Source organism: Camellia sinensis, chromosome 2, assembly GCF_055761805.1.
Source record: "Camellia sinensis isolate YWXY chromosome 2, ASM5576180v1, whole genome shotgun sequence".
Lineage (NCBI taxonomy): Eukaryota > Viridiplantae > Streptophyta > Magnoliopsida > Ericales > Theaceae > Camellia > Camellia sinensis.
In genome coordinates, this window is record NC_138962.1 from 84,647,577 (window position 1) to 84,663,667 (window position 16,091).

The 16,091-nt window shown below is 35.1% G+C and overlaps 1 protein-coding gene and 1 long non-coding RNA gene across 2 annotated transcripts; both read right to left on the reverse strand.

Annotated features, from left to right (window-relative positions):
- Positions 1 to 318: 318 nt before the first annotated feature.
- On the reverse strand, positions 319 to 3,105 carry LOC145819608 (uncharacterized). Its single transcript, XR_014360354.1, has 2 exons — positions 2,870 to 3,105; positions 319 to 588 (listed from the first exon to the last, which is right to left on the reverse strand). It is a non-coding gene; the product is annotated as an uncharacterized LOC145819608 (long non-coding RNA).
- Positions 3,106 to 6,832: 3,727 nt separating this feature from the next.
- LOC145814937 (uncharacterized) lies at positions 6,833 to 10,355 on the reverse strand. Its single transcript, XM_082911866.1, has 6 exons — positions 9,332 to 10,355; positions 8,841 to 9,187; positions 8,222 to 8,739; positions 7,746 to 8,030; positions 7,549 to 7,660; positions 6,833 to 7,468 (listed from the first exon to the last, which is right to left on the reverse strand). The coding sequence occupies exons 1-6, from the start codon at positions 10,353 to 10,355 to the stop codon at positions 6,833 to 6,835; spliced, it is 2,922 nt and encodes a 973-aa protein (XP_082767992.1).
- Between the last annotated feature and the right edge of the window lie 5,736 nt (positions 10,356 to 16,091).

Here is a 16,091-nt window from a genome sequence, read left to right on the forward strand (position 1 = left end):
GCATGATAACATTTTTTAAATGCTACAAATACCTCATTATGATAGCAATTTTAAATGCTATCATATAGTATTTATAAATGAGCCGTGCTTCAGACCCCCAGTGGGAGTCGCACCCCCAGTGACGTGGTAGCACGGGGTTGGTGGAAAACATAAAAATAAATAAAAATAAATAAATAACTATTTTTTTTTTTGGACCAATGAGAGGCGACACCCAGTACCCCCACTGGGGGTCCGAAGCTTTTTCCATTTATAAATATAATAAAAATCCATTCCAACACCAATATTGGAAACCTACATTCTGTAAATGCAACAAACACATTTTCATCCATCACATACAAAACAATATTATCATTGAAAAATAACTCATCACCGCAAATTTCAAGAAATAATAAAATCGTCATAACATTGTCTTAATAAAGTACCAAAACACAATCTCTCACTATGTTAAAAAAAATAAAAATAAAAACAAAAACTTAAAGTCATAATGTCGGTATGTACAAGCCAATAACACATTCAAATTCCTTTTTCTGCACCCACAAACTTCCAAGCTGACTTCTATTGGTTCCATCTTCTTTCCAAACCTAATAACTGTAAAACAATAATCAACACGTCACAATAAGTATAATCAGTTTAACAATACTGTATATCATTAAAAAGGAAAAATAAAAATAAAATTATATCAAAACAAAAGCAAAAAAACAACAAAGCACTCCTCTGCTGGAGCAAAGGCAGAGCACCATGACTACTTCTTCAACACAGCAGACAAAAATTGTTAACAAAATGTTATCCTTTGATCTGTTATATACCTAATCTAACAACACATTCGATAAATGTTATCCTTTGATTTGTTAAAAGTTACAAAATGTTATGATTACAAAATGTTATCCTTTGATTTGCTGGATCAAAATAAAATTACAAATTGTTAACAAAATACCAAAGTTACTAAAACACCACTTCTTCAACACATCATACCAGAATCAGCCAATAGCATACACCAGCATATAACAGATCAACAACACAGCATACACCAGCAGAAATACACCCAAGCTGGTGATCTCTTCCAGATTCAGAATATGTTGACCTGCAAGCTGCTACTTTGTAAGCTGATCTGCATGCTGGTAATTTGTTTGCTGATTTGGAAGCTAATCTGCATGCTGCTAATTTGTTTTGGGAGTGTTGGTTGCTGGTCTGCTTTATGGTTTTGGAGGTCTTTTTGCTGTATGAGGTTTTAGAAAAATGAGTGTGGCTGGTTTGGTGGCTGGTTTGCTATCTGTTGTTTGCTGGTTGGTTCTGGATTGAGTGGATAAAATCATGGAATTCCAAGGGTGAGTGGGTAGGGTGTTATGTTGTCTGCTGCTGTTATGTTGTCTGTTGTTTAGGGTGGAACTGGTGGGTTCTGGCTTGAAATCTAATTGATATGCAAGGTTTAGTGAGGAATTGAGGAAGCCACTTCCTGATATGTCTAACAGTGCTCATCTGTTGGTGTATGCTATTTGTGGGCTGTTATTTGGGTTGATCTGTTCTTCTATTGGTGGTCCTGTTGTTGGGTGGTGATTATAGGTGCTGCTAGCTGGGTGGTGACTATAGGAGGCCAAAAGACTTGTTTCTCTGTTGCTGAGCAAATTCAATGTATTGGCTGGGAGGGTATGGTGGGGGTATGCTGCTGGTAAGCAGAGGGCAGTTTAGCTGGGATGCAAAGGGCAGTCTATCTACTGAATGCTTCTGGTGTTTTGTTGTCTTAGAGTGTATGCTGTAGGTGTATGCTGATTTTTGGGTTATGATGTTGAATTGCAGCAGTACTGCTGTAGGCTGTTTTTGGTTGTTTTTTCTATTTTTTTTGTTCCTCCTGATTGGCTGCTCACCAATCTTTGGGTTAGTTCCCGTTTTTGCACTTTCCATCTTTATTGATGTAAGTTTTAGCATATTTTGTTTTCTTCATTAATAAAGAGTCTTTTTGCCGATCCAAAAAAAAAAAAAATACACCCAACAGACAAGCATCCACCAATTCAGGCAGTCACCTACCCACCCTCATCCAGAAGTCAACCAGCCCACCCACAGCCATCTCAGCAACACCAGACCAGAGATCATAACTGGGCAGCCTAAGCATAGCAGCCCAAGCATAGCAGCCCAGCAAGCATCCCAGACAGCATTCAACCACAGCTGCATACATGAATCAACAGATTCAGCAGATTGGAAAGTTCTACTGAATTTGTTTATTTTTAGTGTTAAGTTAGCACATTGGAAAGTTCTACTGAATTTGTTTGTTCTTTTCAGTTTTGATAATTGTTTGTGTTTGTAACGTTCTTTATTGCAGAACCTAGTCTGTGCAAAAAATCTAATGATCGATATGAGCATTCAAATAGCATATGTTCAGGCAATAAGATCTGCCCAGCACTTTCTATATATCGAGAATCAATACTTCCTTGGGTCTTCATATGCATGGCCATCTAACAAAGAAGCAGGTTCAACTAAAGTTCCTTCGTTATAAACACATTGTTGTCATTCCAATGTGGCCTGAGGGTGTTCCATCATCTGCCTCTGTACAAGAAATCTTATTCTGGTAGCTAATGTGATATGCAAAACTATAAAGTATGTTGTAATAGCCTATCGCTTAAAAAAGTGTTATTTCTTTCGTAATATCAAGCATTCCTTACTCTTCTCTTTGTATTGTCTTATCTCTTAATAAATATACTTCTATTGCATTATAAGGATTCCGATTTAGATCCGACCTGTCTATTCATAAAAAAAAAAAACATTTCTACATTCTCTACAAATACATTTCTGCAGGTGGAATAAATAAAAACAAATATAATAAGATTTAAATTGTTCATGAAGAGTAATATTTGTAATCTTTTAAAAAATTACCAACCTGTAGAAGTGATCACTGCCCCATAACAACTTTGTCAGCTGGCCATGCAACTGTAGTACCCACAGCGTCTTCAATGTAAGTCATGTCAGCAGTAGGCCTCCATAAATATGCTCCAGCTTCTCTTACGAGATCTACCCATACTCTCATGGCATTAGGTCCAATAGGAATGTGATGGACAAGTTGTTTCGGATCACTTGAAGACCAACGCCCTTCAGCAACTACTTCCCCTGACCCCATCCAATCCAGCAACTTGCATTTCTTGTTGGGGGTGTTAGTGTTCTGACATTTTAGTAACAAGGCAATGACAAACAAGAGAAACTATCACTCATATATGGTTGTTAGCTCCCCTCTTTCTCTATATATATACACTATAATGATGAGTGAACCAAGAATTTTAATTGTCTAAATCAATACTCATAAGATGTGTTACACAGACTTTTCTACTTCTCCCATTGTACTTGTGTCCACTGGATATGACAAGGGTAAACATGGGGGATATGTGTCCAACACCTGTACCCAATATAGACATTTGGATCCTCTAATTTTGTATGATGTTTGAAGAAGAAGACACTTGCATTTGCTAGTAAAGAAAACATTTCTATTATGTAAATTCTATGTTTTCCTAAATCCTTTTTTATTTGAAGTACATTTTTAAATAATGTATAACATCTGATCTAAGAAGATTATACAATAAGCAATACATATGTGTGTGTGTGTGTTTAAGATGTATCCCCTTATCCATTCCCAACTTTTGGATGCATATCCAATATCCTAAGATTTAGGTTTAGGAAGATCTAACACTTGAACCCGCACCTGATACTTACCTGAGTCTGTGTGACATAGCTCATGAGTCAACCACGAAATTTCAATATTGCGAGTAAAATCCATCTGTGAACATTGCCTTGAGTATTCCTCAACCAGAGAACTAATTACAGTTAACATTCTAGTGAATGACCCAATGCCATAGCTTTTATCACCTCTCCATTAAAAAAAGGTGAAAAAACTACTGTCTATATAATAATGACTGAAGATAAACTGCATGTGTGCACTTTATTTGGAATCTTAATTAAGCTGATCATTTGTTTTCCTTTTTCAATGTCCTCAGCTGAAGTTTTCAACAATTTGCAACTAAAAGCAATGAGGGTTTCTTTTTGAAAAATCTTTCACTTGAAGAACTTTGAAGTCCTCACCTAGCAGAAACATGCCAGTGCTGTGAGGTTTGACTGAGAAGGAGTTCTGTTGTTTGAGTGTTTATGCAGAGATGAAGGGAGGCAATATAAGTAGATTTTTGGGGAGGCATTATTTTTTTCCTTTGATTGCTATTCTGTTGACCACCATTTTTCTTTATCAGAAGAAAATGAGTTCATTTTGCCTTCGCAAGGTTAGTAATTGCTTCGTGCATGTACGTATCCTAGTGTGTTTATTTGCCTGTATGTATTTTTTTCCCTAACTTCTTATTTTTACTTGGTATTAGTAAACAACTTATTGAAGTAACATTACTCAAGCTGTTTAAATTATATTATAGAAACTGTCCCCTTACATTTTCCAAAACATGAAAGTAATTGTAATAAGATCAACCTTCCAATCATTAAGGGGAGCTATGACGACCATCATCTTATCTGGGGTGTTTGAACCCCTCACATTCTAGCTAAGTATTTCTAATTCATGTAGTATCACTGAATAGTGAAGACCCAAACCCCTTAAGTGGTATTCTAAAGTTGATCGCTACATATAAATATACTCATAGAATGGAAATGTATGTGTGTGCATGTGCGCACACTACTTTCATGTAAAATGGAATGTAAATAATATTTTTTACCGAGGGAGAAACTATAGGTCTTGTTGATCCTTCCTCGCTTGCTTGCTTCTGACACCAAAAAAAGAAAGACAATAATGTAATTATGTTAAAAAGTTTGAAACCTATATAAGTAAATTTAATAAATGCGTAAAACTACTTGCCTCATTTCTCATTAGATGACTAACTACGCTCTCCAAATGTGCCATTCTTTCTTTCAATTGAGTAGCTTCTTCTTTTTCCTGAGTTTTAAAACTATCCCTTTGCGAGAGTACACATAATTTAGTAAGAGTAACTCCTTTGCCAAGCCCTCTTATTCGCCCGCGATTCTCACGACCAAGTATTTTTGAAAGAGCATCTTGTTTTACCTTAAGAATAAATGATGATACTGGATCATCAAGTTCAACTTCTTTCAATTTATCCTTAAAAAAAATAATATTATTATTATGTCTGAGTAGATAAGGATGACCAATATGAATATGAAGATATATTATAAAAAATAAAAAATAAAAATTATTAAATAGAGAAATGTTCTTACAATAGTTTCAGCAACAGTTGTGTTTATGGGTTCACCACTCTTTTTGGTATGTGCCTGAATCCAGACAGGAACTCTAGATAGAGATGAGGAGGTTGCACCCTTGTTTTTCTAGGGGGGAAACAAAAGATTCATACTATAAAACAAAATACAAACAGAACTAAATAAAATTTATAATAAAATTTAATGTTACCATGTCCTCAGTCAACCGTGCATATCCCTTGCGACTGCATGTATGTGGGAGTTGTTTCCTTCTAATTGCTTTGAATTTCTCACTTTTAGCCTAAAGCAATTAATCAATTTCAGTTTTTTTTTTTTTTTTTGGTCAACGAAAACATTCTATTTTATTGAAATTGATACAACATTATAGTAAAATAGACAATTATCTTGCTTAATGGAATAACAGCATGCTCCCTAAGAAAGATCAATCAACAATGATGATTAGTGATCCCCTTGCAACAAAACATGACAAAAAGGTGGAGAAACATAATAGTAGTGATACAAATACAATTTGCCTTTATAAAATAGTGTTGATAACAATAGAATGTCTTTATCATATGTTGCCTTTATAAAATAGTATTGACAACTTCAGAAGTTTCTTACCTTAAACTTTTCACTTGTCTTTTCCTTCAAGAAATCCTTCCACTCATGAATTGATTTGATGTTATCAAGTTGTAGTTCAAGCCTTTCTTCTTCGTTTGATGCTTTCCTTATTTTGGTAACTAATCTTGATTTGGAGGCCCTCCAAAGATCATCCATAGACATAAATATATGATCTTTTTGCCACTCTTCATCTACCTTAAATCTTACCTGCAAGTTGTATTACCATTAATGTTATGATTATTTTATGTTCAAAGCAAAGATATTTAAGTTTGGTATACTACACCTGAATAGATTTCCATAAGACTTCTTCCATCTCCGAAGGAAGTTTCCTCCAATCAGGAAGTGTTACAGGTACAATCTCTCGAACAAGAGCTCCTAAGAAGGAGGATAATTTGACCGATCCATCACCAATTGGTTGACCCAAGTCATTGTACACTATTTCAATTCGACTTCCGCCATCCACTGCAATTGTTTTCAATTTGGTTGGGCCCCTTTTTCGTTTAAGACTTTGTGAACCCTCTGTAGGAACTGCAGTTGTTTCTAGGGAATCTTGAGGCAAGAGGTTGGATGGTCCTTCAAGAGAGACTTCACTTGATGTCTGCCTTGGACGTAACCTCCCCTTACAACTAGCAACCATGGTAGCCAACCTATTCAACAAAATAATAACATAGCATCAAATTCCAAACTTAGTTAGAGAAATGAATTGAAATAAAGAAAGTATTTTGAAACAAGAATTGAGTTGTATACCTTATAAATACATAAAGGCTACAAAAGTGATAGAAATGGCCAAGCAAAAAAACCCTGTACATACCATCATTTCCCAAAAAAATTTAAATAAAAACTTTTAAAGTGCAATATTATACATTCATCATAAGTTAAAACTCTTTTATCTTGTTTCAAACCACCATAAATAATTCTGAAACAAATTTAGAATGTAAACTAGTGCTTTACAAAGAAATTTCAAAATAACATTATAAACTAAAAAAGACTTGAGATAAAAACTACAATCTTTTCAAGAGTAGCACACAAATCACACCAATATGCCCTCACAATCTTCTCTCACAAAACTGCCTTCGTCATTATCATCATCAATGTTCAAATCAAGTGTTGAAACGTGTTGTGGCCTGGAAGACATATCCTCATTCTCATCATACATTTCCAACTCATAATAACCTCTTGGCGGTGCCTTTAGTAAAACATACCAATTCGATGAATCAGTTTCTCTCGAATAAAACACTTGTTTTGCTTGTGAGGCCAATATAAAAGGCTCCCTCTCATATTGGTTCTCATCTTGGGGTAGATTAACAAGTGTAAAACCATCTTCAAATCTAACACCATGTCCAATATTTGCCCAATCACACTTGAATATTGGAAGTTGAAATGTATGGTAATCTAATAAAATTATATCTCTGATCACACCATAATATGCAACGACATCAACAACTTGTGAAGTGTCCTTTGCACTTGCTCTGCACATGGTGCTAGCTTCAATAGAAACACCACTATTTTGAGTTGACTTCTCTGCTTCCTTTGTGTGGAATCGCTGCCCATTAATTATATATCCATTATAGGACATTGCATACTTTCTAGGACCATATGCAAGCCATTTTAGTTTGTCCACCTCATCATTGTCCAACTCATTAGTTGATGGGGTATGAAACTGAATCTGTTAAAAAATAAGGAAATAAATTCATATGTTATGTTATCATATTCTTCTAGACAAACAGATTTGAAATAACATGTAACCTTTTCCTTTAACCATGCTGCGAAATTTTCAGCATGTCGCTTCAAAAGTAAGCTTTTATTTTTTTGAAGACCAAGGCTCCTATTTGATTGCTTTAAGTCCTCTAAATGCATCCTGATTGAAACCAAAATATGTAAGTGGTTTATAACTGATATCAGGTACGTAGTAAATTATGCATTGGAAATTCGATCATACTTACTCCAAATAGGGTTCCACTATGGCTGTATTGAACAACACGCAACGATGTGCAGTTTCCAACAATTCATCACTCAATGTGATTGATGTTCCACCTGAAATTGGACGACCTTCAAGAATCACATCATTATCAAAATCTTGATTACGGCCTACTTGATAATCTACTTCAATAGTTGTCTTCATATTTTTATTACAAAATGACATGCACTCATCTACAAGATAGCATTCTGCGATGCAGCCTTCAGGTCGTGCAGGATTCCTAACATATCCTTTGAGTATCTTCATATATCTTCAGAAAAATGAACATCATATTAAAATGATACTTCTTAACACATAGTCATATTTAATAATCATGAAATAGGTGTTCACCTTTCAAAGGGATACATCCAACGGTATTGGACTGGTCCACATAATCGTGCTTCTCGTCCTATGTGAATTGTTAAATGAATCATGATGTCAAAGAATGAAGGTGGAAAGAACCTTTCAAACATGCATAAGGTTTCAATGACTTGTTCTTCGAGGGCCGCTATTTGTTCTCTATCAAGGACTCGTTGACATATTCTGTTGAAGAATGAACATAACCGAAGTATGGCATTTCTTGGTCCTTTCGGCATTAATCCTTTCAAAGCTACAGGCAACAATTGTTGCATCAGAACATGACAATCGTGGGATTTGAGGCCTATAATCTTGCATTCCTCCATCGATATACAATTCCCAATATTTGAGCTATACCCATCAGGTAACTTTAGGTCAAATAACCTCTTGCAAAATATTTTCTTTTCAGTCCTTGATAGTGTATGTGCAGCTGCAGGGAGGTATGTTCTATTCCCATGGTCTTCTGGATGCAAGTCATGTTGTATTCCCATTTCTTGTAAATCCTTACGAGCATTGAGACCATCCTTCGATTTTCCATTGATATCCAACAAGGTGCCAATGATGCTCTCACAAACATTTTTCTCTATATGCATTACATCTAAGTTATGACGTAATGTAAGTTCCTGAGAATTCATTATAAAAACACTTATAAAATTGCTACTATCAAAAACTCAAAAAAATAAATAAATAAATAAGATATATCAAAATAGTCAATAACAATTACCTTCCAATAAGGTAATTCAAAAAAAATTGACCTCTTTTTCCACGTTTGAATAGGTTCATTATCTCGCTTTCGCTTCTTCTTTCCACTTTTTCCATAATCATTCTTCATGTCTTTAATAGAAACCCAAATGTTGTTGCCAGTCATGATTTTTGGATTTCTTCTCTTTTCTTCCTTACCATCAAACCAAGTTTTTTTCTTTCGAAAAGGGTGAGATGGCGGAAGGAAGCACCTGTGGCCCATGTATGCAAACTTCCTACTAAATGTTAGCCACTGTGAATATGTATTGTTGCCACATATAGGACATGCTAATCTACCCTTCGTAGTACACCCAGAGAGATTTCCATATGCTGGAATGTCATTTATTGTCCATAACAAAATTGCCCTCAAATTGAAAACAGTTTTTGTGAAAGCATCATAAATATTCACCCCATTATTCTACAACTCTTGCAGGTCTTCTATAAGCGGTTGTAAATATACATCAATGTCATTACCTGGTTGCTTTTTTCCTGGAATCAATAATGTCAACATAACATTTTCTCTTTTCATACATAACCATGGTGGGAAGTTATATGCAACTAGCATCACGGGCCAACAACTGTACGTAGAACTCAAATTACGAAATGGATTGAAACCATCAGCCGCTAGACCTAGTCTCAGATTGCGAGGATCTGATGAAAAGAGTGGCCACTTATTATTTACCAAGTCCCATGAGCAAGAATCAACTGGGTGTCTCATCTTGCTATCTTCACTTTTATGAGCAGAATGCCACCTTAAATCTTCAGCCATTTGTGATGACCTAAACATCCTCCTAAACCTTGGGATTATTGGAAAATATCTTAGCACTTTAGCAGGAACACCTTTTTTAATTTTATTGGTGCGTTGATCGACCTTCCATCGTGAAAAATCACATTTTGGACAACTCTCCATTTCAGCATTCTCTTTTCTAAACAAACAGCAATCATTCACACAAGCATGAATCTTCTCATACCCTAAATCAAATGCTTTGACAAATTTTTTCACAGAGTATACAGACTTCAGAATGACATTTCCCATTGGTAACATATCATGTAATATCTCCAGAAGTTTATTAAAACTGTTATCAGACCATTCATTTACAGCTTTGAGCTTGTAAAGAGCTACAATTGCTGACAACTTTGTGTATTTTTCACAACCTAAATATAATGGAGTTTCTGCATCTTCCAGTAATTTGAAAAAATCCTCATCCCCACTTTCGTCAACAGATTTTTCATAATTGTCATCTCGCGCACATGCAGCTTTAAATAAATTGTATGAGCCTAACATTTCCATATCAGGTTTATCACTGACATGTGGTTGTTCTCCATGATGAAACCAATTTGTATAAGTTTCATCCATTCCCTTTATGACCAAATGCTCATACACAACCTCAATACAATGGTGACTTAAGTTTCGACAATCTTTGCAAGGACATATAATCTTCTCTGGATACCCTGCATTCCTTTTAGCCATGTCCACAAAATTCCATGCTGCTTTCATGTATTCATCTGTAGTTCTATTTTACCATTCAAAGTCCAAATTTATCAAAACATTTGAGAATGAATATTTTAAGCACAATAGGTTCCAAATATAATTTTCATTACCTATTAAGATGTACCCAATCTTTCTCCATCACTAATCGCGAAGTAACTGTTTTCCTAATATGGCCAAGTAATACATATAGTTGCTTAGATCAGAAAGGTGGAGAAATTTCACACAAATAGAAGTGCATAGAAATTTCACACAAATAGAAGTGCATCTAAATAGCGAAAATAGGGATTTCTTAATAAACTATGATACATAAATATACAGGTCTTCGAACATGACCTTTATGAATTTTAGTCGTAGGCAATGCTACACCAAGGCTATATTAAGGTTTGAGACATTTTGTGATAACTGTAATGAATATTTTAAAAGTGTCTTATAGGCATCAATTCCATTGTCTTAACTTTCATAAGAACGCAAAAATATAAAATTGCCTATAAATGGTCATGTATAATGAGAAGATCATATGATTAGAGTAAAAAAAAACAAGAATGCAATAAAGAAAGAGAATCATAATATACATGAATTTTCATAAAACAAATATAGTTCTAATAAACAGCAAAGCAATATCCAAATCAAATAAAAATACATATAATAAATAAATAACTAAACTAATATGTTTGCCATAACCCTTATGAAGATCACAACCACCTGTTTTTCCACTGCCCTTTCTCTGATAAAGTGTGGAATGTCATGAAAATAAAGTTAAATGTTTCTTGGCCAGATCTGCCATGGTTTGAGCTGGTTCAGCTTCTGTCTCAACAAATTTGGGGTAAATCCCTCGGGTCGGTCATTTCCAGATTGGTTTTTAATTGCACAGTTTACCAATTGTGGATGACCAGAAATAACAGATTTTTTAATGGGGAGTTCCTTCCCGAGGAGGTGGTTATTAAGCAAATAATTGATATGGTTCGATTTCGAATGTTTTCTGTTACTAACCTAAATAGTAATCAAAGTGATAGGTTGTTTCTGGAGACATGGAGGTTGCCAGATTCAATTTTGAAGAATTGAGTTACCTCTCTGGATCCGATTAGAAGAGTTTTTAGGGATGTGAGATCACTTCAAGTGGGTTGAGTGAATGGGAGCATAAATAGAGTGTTATCTAATTGTTTGGTTAATGTGCAGGTTGAAAGGTGCTGTTCTGGGAGCTAGACCATATCATAGAGGGTTGAGTGTAGGGAGGACATTAAATCACATACCTTTCACTGCCCAGATTGAGAGAGTTTTGTTGCTAACTTGTTTACATGTTTATGAATTGTTGTTCTATCTTGCAAGTTGCTTGCTGTCAACATTTCTAGAGTGTAGTGAGGTCTCATATTATGGGTTGAGTGATGTGAGTTCATATAATGTGGGCTGTTTGTGGTTCGTATGTAAAGCTTTTTCTTGCCGATGGCATAGAGCATTGGTTCTTAGCTGTGATAGGAATTCATGTATCGGGTTGCGTGTTTGTTTCAAGTCTGTTGCTGGAAAGAAGGGTTACATAAAATGTCTGTCGGATGTCTTCTGCCACTGGGAACACTTGCTGGCAGTTTGTCCTCTGGAATTAGGAATCTGGCAGCAAGGGATGATGGCTGCTCTAAGCGCCTCAAGTGTGAAGAAATCCTTTAATTTTGATTGTAAAAGTCATTCTTATTTAGTCTATACTAGTATTGATGTTCAGGTGAATATTTTGTGGCCTACCCTTGCGGGCTATGCAAGGGAAAATACTCGTATCTTTGTGCTGACATTGACTCAGCGTTTGGGATTATAGGGTGAGTTCATGGTCCACATACAGCTGGTATGGGGACCCTGAACACATTAAAAGGATCCAAATCTGATGTGCAGCTTGTTTTGGTCTAAGTCTTCTCAGTTTCGTTTGGAATGTTTTCCATAGCTTAGAGAAAACTCTAGTCCCTAGTGTTTGTGTATTGGGGCTGTATATTTTTTGTTGTTATTTTTATTTTTTGTTTGCTTTCTCTTGCCTTTGTGTGGCTTTTGGCTGGTTTTTGTTCATGTATAGTGGTGGTGTAGGGCCTGCGGTATGCCTCTTATGCCCCTTCTAGTCGTGTGAGCTCTTTGTTTTTATTTATGACTTATTCACCCAAAAAAAGGTTTCATGTATACTTGCAGGTTGATCTGTCCCTCTTTGTTATGGTCTCATTTTCTCCATATCCAGGGTATTGAAGTCTCATTGGCTAGCTATGTGCTTTTTTGAGGTGTATCCAGGTTGGTTCTAGGTTGAGGCCTGCATCAAAAAGTTGGCTAATATCCTACTTTTCTCTACTCTACAGCCTATGGCAGATTGCAGATACAGGTCTTTACAGATCTTCTACCCTCCTAGTCCAACTTTCTTCTCTGTAACTACAACTGTTCTTTCTATAATAAAACAACAGCAATAGCAGTACAACACAGCAGCTAGCAGTTAGCCTCCCCTATGTGACACCTCTGTACACACAGCAGTAGGCAACTATACAAGAGTAACAACTTTCTCAGGAGCTCTCCAACCAAACCCAATACTGCTGCTGCTGCTCGCCAAGGCCAGAACCAAGGCAATAACCAGGATTAATGACACAAAGTAGCAGCTGCTCACCCAGAAAGCTAGAACAGAACAGAATAAGAATCAGACCATCCCAATAGATTTATGTACTAGACCACTGAAGCTGTTGCTGTAAGCCTACTAATCTAGGCATGTTCGAACCTGATGCAGGTTATGTAACCGGATCATTGACAGAAACTTGATTGATTTTAGTCTGGAAATATATAACTAATATCTAACTCTAACAAATATCTAATAACTCTAATAGACAGATATACCAACAGAAACTGAGCTAGATCTGAAGCTGCAGCTGTGAGATGGGCGTGAGTGCTGCTGATATAGTGGTGGTACTAATGTCTTAGACTGTAGCAACATAAGCTGTGACTTCAACTGCTACTGTATTCAGATTCTTCTTTGTCTTGCTCTTCATCACAATGAAAAAAAGATGAACTCCTCAATTCTTTATTCAATACTTGTATTGTAGCTACATTATTGTTTATATAGACATTTGTATAATGACTGTCTAACTATCTAACAACTTGTCTAACAAACTTCTAACCAATCTTCTAACTAATATCTAACTCTAACAAATATCTAATATCTCTAATAGACATATATAGGAACAGAAGCTGACACAACTGATTAACAGCAGAAAAATGACCCAAGTTGGGGGCATGCATATGTTGACACAACTGATTAACAGTAAAGGAGATGGTAGGTCTGGTGATAGTTAAGTACTGCAAAGCCCCAACTATACTGCGATAAAGAGACGGATTGTCAAACAATTCAGTGAAAGAACTAGTGAGACTAGCCTTGACAGACATAGGTGAAGAACAGGGCTTGCATTCAGCTAATCCAGCTCGCACAAGTATGTCATGAGCATACTTTTGTTAACAAACTGTATAACCAGTAGCAATAGCTTGAACTGAAATGCCCAAGAAATAGGACACAGGACCCAATTCTTTCATAGAAAAAACCTCATGCATATGAGCAATAAGAGAGGTAATATGAGCATCATTATTTCCTGTGAGTAATATGTCATCAACATAGATTAAAAGCACAATAATAGTGCTATCAGACTTCTGAATGAATACAAATGAATCACATTTACTATTCTAAAACGCCTGAGATAGAATAAATGCAGAGAACGTGCAATACCAGGCTCTAGGTGCTTGTTTGAGCCCATATAAGGCCTTGTGAAGTTTGCAGACATGAGTGGTTTGAGTAGGATGAAAAAGCCAAGAGGCTGCAACATATGCACCTCTTCTTCAAGAACTCCATGAAGGAAAGCATTAGATATGTCAAACTACTTGATCGACCAATTGTGATGAAGAACAAGACATAGAAGAATCCGATCCGTGTTCCTATTGTTCCTACTGTTTGGTTCCTTATCAGTTTGCAGTATATATATATACTAGTTCCTACTGTTCGGTTCCTAATTTACTCTAAAACTTGATCAATCCGATCCGTGTACAATCCTAATTTTTACATATTTTTGTAATATATGTTATGTATTTTTATAATAAATATTAAGTAGTTGTGTATCATATATAACTTTTTTTACTTATTTTTTGAGGCAAATATTGCATTTTTTTCTTGCATCATTTGTAACGAATATTACGGATTGTTTTTTTATACATAATTTGAACTTCATAAATAAAATTACATATTTTCTAATAATGTTAAAATTTTTAAAAATGTGTAACTAACAGTGTATATGATACATATATTCCATAGCATTAAAACACTAATACAATATTAATAAATTTTACCTCCATCTCAATTTCAATCACTCCTCTATCTCTTAAAACAAATGGTAATAATAATTAACATCTTGTTGTAGGACTTATAAAAGATAGTAGGTGGCTCACGTGATGCGTGTGCAAGTTCAATAAATAAAATATTTAACATATATTGGCTGTAATCTCAAGTGTTAAGATTATTCCTTATCAAATTTGTGCTCTTAACTTCAAGTCTTGGCCTATTCTTTTCTCTAGCATTTTTTTTTTTTTGGGTTTTTGATAGATCACTAGACACTTGGTATGAAGAGAGACAAAGCTTAAAAGACACCAATTTAGGTGCTCACATATATAATAGTGTAGATAAAAACAAATAAAATATTTAAAATATGTTAGTTGTAATCTCAAGTGATAAGATTCTTCCTTATTAAATTTGTGGTCTTCAGTTCCAAGTGTTGGCCCATTCTCTTCTCTAGTATTTTTTTTTTTTTTTGGTTTTTGATAGATCACTGGACACCTAGCATGAAGAGAGACAAAGCTTCAAGACACCAATTTAGGTGCTCACATATATAATAGTATAGATGGTATAGAATTTTCGTATATGTGTATATTTGTTTTGGTGTGGGGTAATGAGTTTCTTCGAGTAGTAGGGTGTAGTGGCATAATAAGAAACCATACAAACTGACTTTCTAAATTATGGATATTGTAAGTGGGAGAGGTCAGTTTGCAGTTCTATTTTCTCATTTCTTGGTTGAGCTTGTATATAAGAGTTGGCTGCTAGTTCTCAATTCTACAGTTTATGACAGTTTACAGCAGCAGATTGGGTGTAGATGTGTCCATCCGAGTGCTTGTTGCTGCTGTTAACTAATATCTAATAAAAGGTCCATAATTGCTCAGGTATAATCAGTTTAACTCTTACAAAGAGAGTTTTGAATATTAATTAAGTTCCCATAACTTGAGATCAATTTAAATCTATAACTTTTAATTTCATTTACAAATCCAAATTTACATATCCAAATACAGTTTATTTGGAGTTAAATCACATACCTTTTTTTTTTTGGGTTCAATTGGTCATAGATTAATTTCAAATAATGATTCAAAATCCAACAATATCTTTAAAGTCAACAATTTTCAAACTCAATAACAATCACATGAAGAACTACATGTAACCCGATCGAACTATACTCCATAAAAGTTAAACAACAACCTCAAACTACATAGTATTGCTATATCAATAGGCCAAAAATCCTTACTCACCTACCCATTTTCTTTTACCCATCGTGTTTTTAATGACGGCATGGATAGAAGAAAAACTCACACATAACTTCACAAATGGTTGGAAATGTTGACATAAAATATAATGCACTGATATAATATCTACTTTTAGCCAATGTTATTGCCATTTTACCATAAACCATAATTTTTTTTCTTTGAAAA

Coding starts and splice junctions, on each gene's coding strand:
- LOC145814937 (XM_082911866.1), bottom strand. CDS start 10,355: ATGAAAGCAGCATGGAATTTTGTGGACATGGCTAAAAGGAATGCAGGG. Junction 8,740..8,840: donor TTGAATTACCTTATTGGAAG/GTAATTGTTATT, acceptor ATGAATTCTCAG/GAACTTACATTACGTCATAA. Junction 7,661..7,745: donor ATAGTGGAACCCTATTTGGA/GTAAGTATGATC, acceptor GGTTTCAATCAG/GATGCATTTAGAGGACTTAA.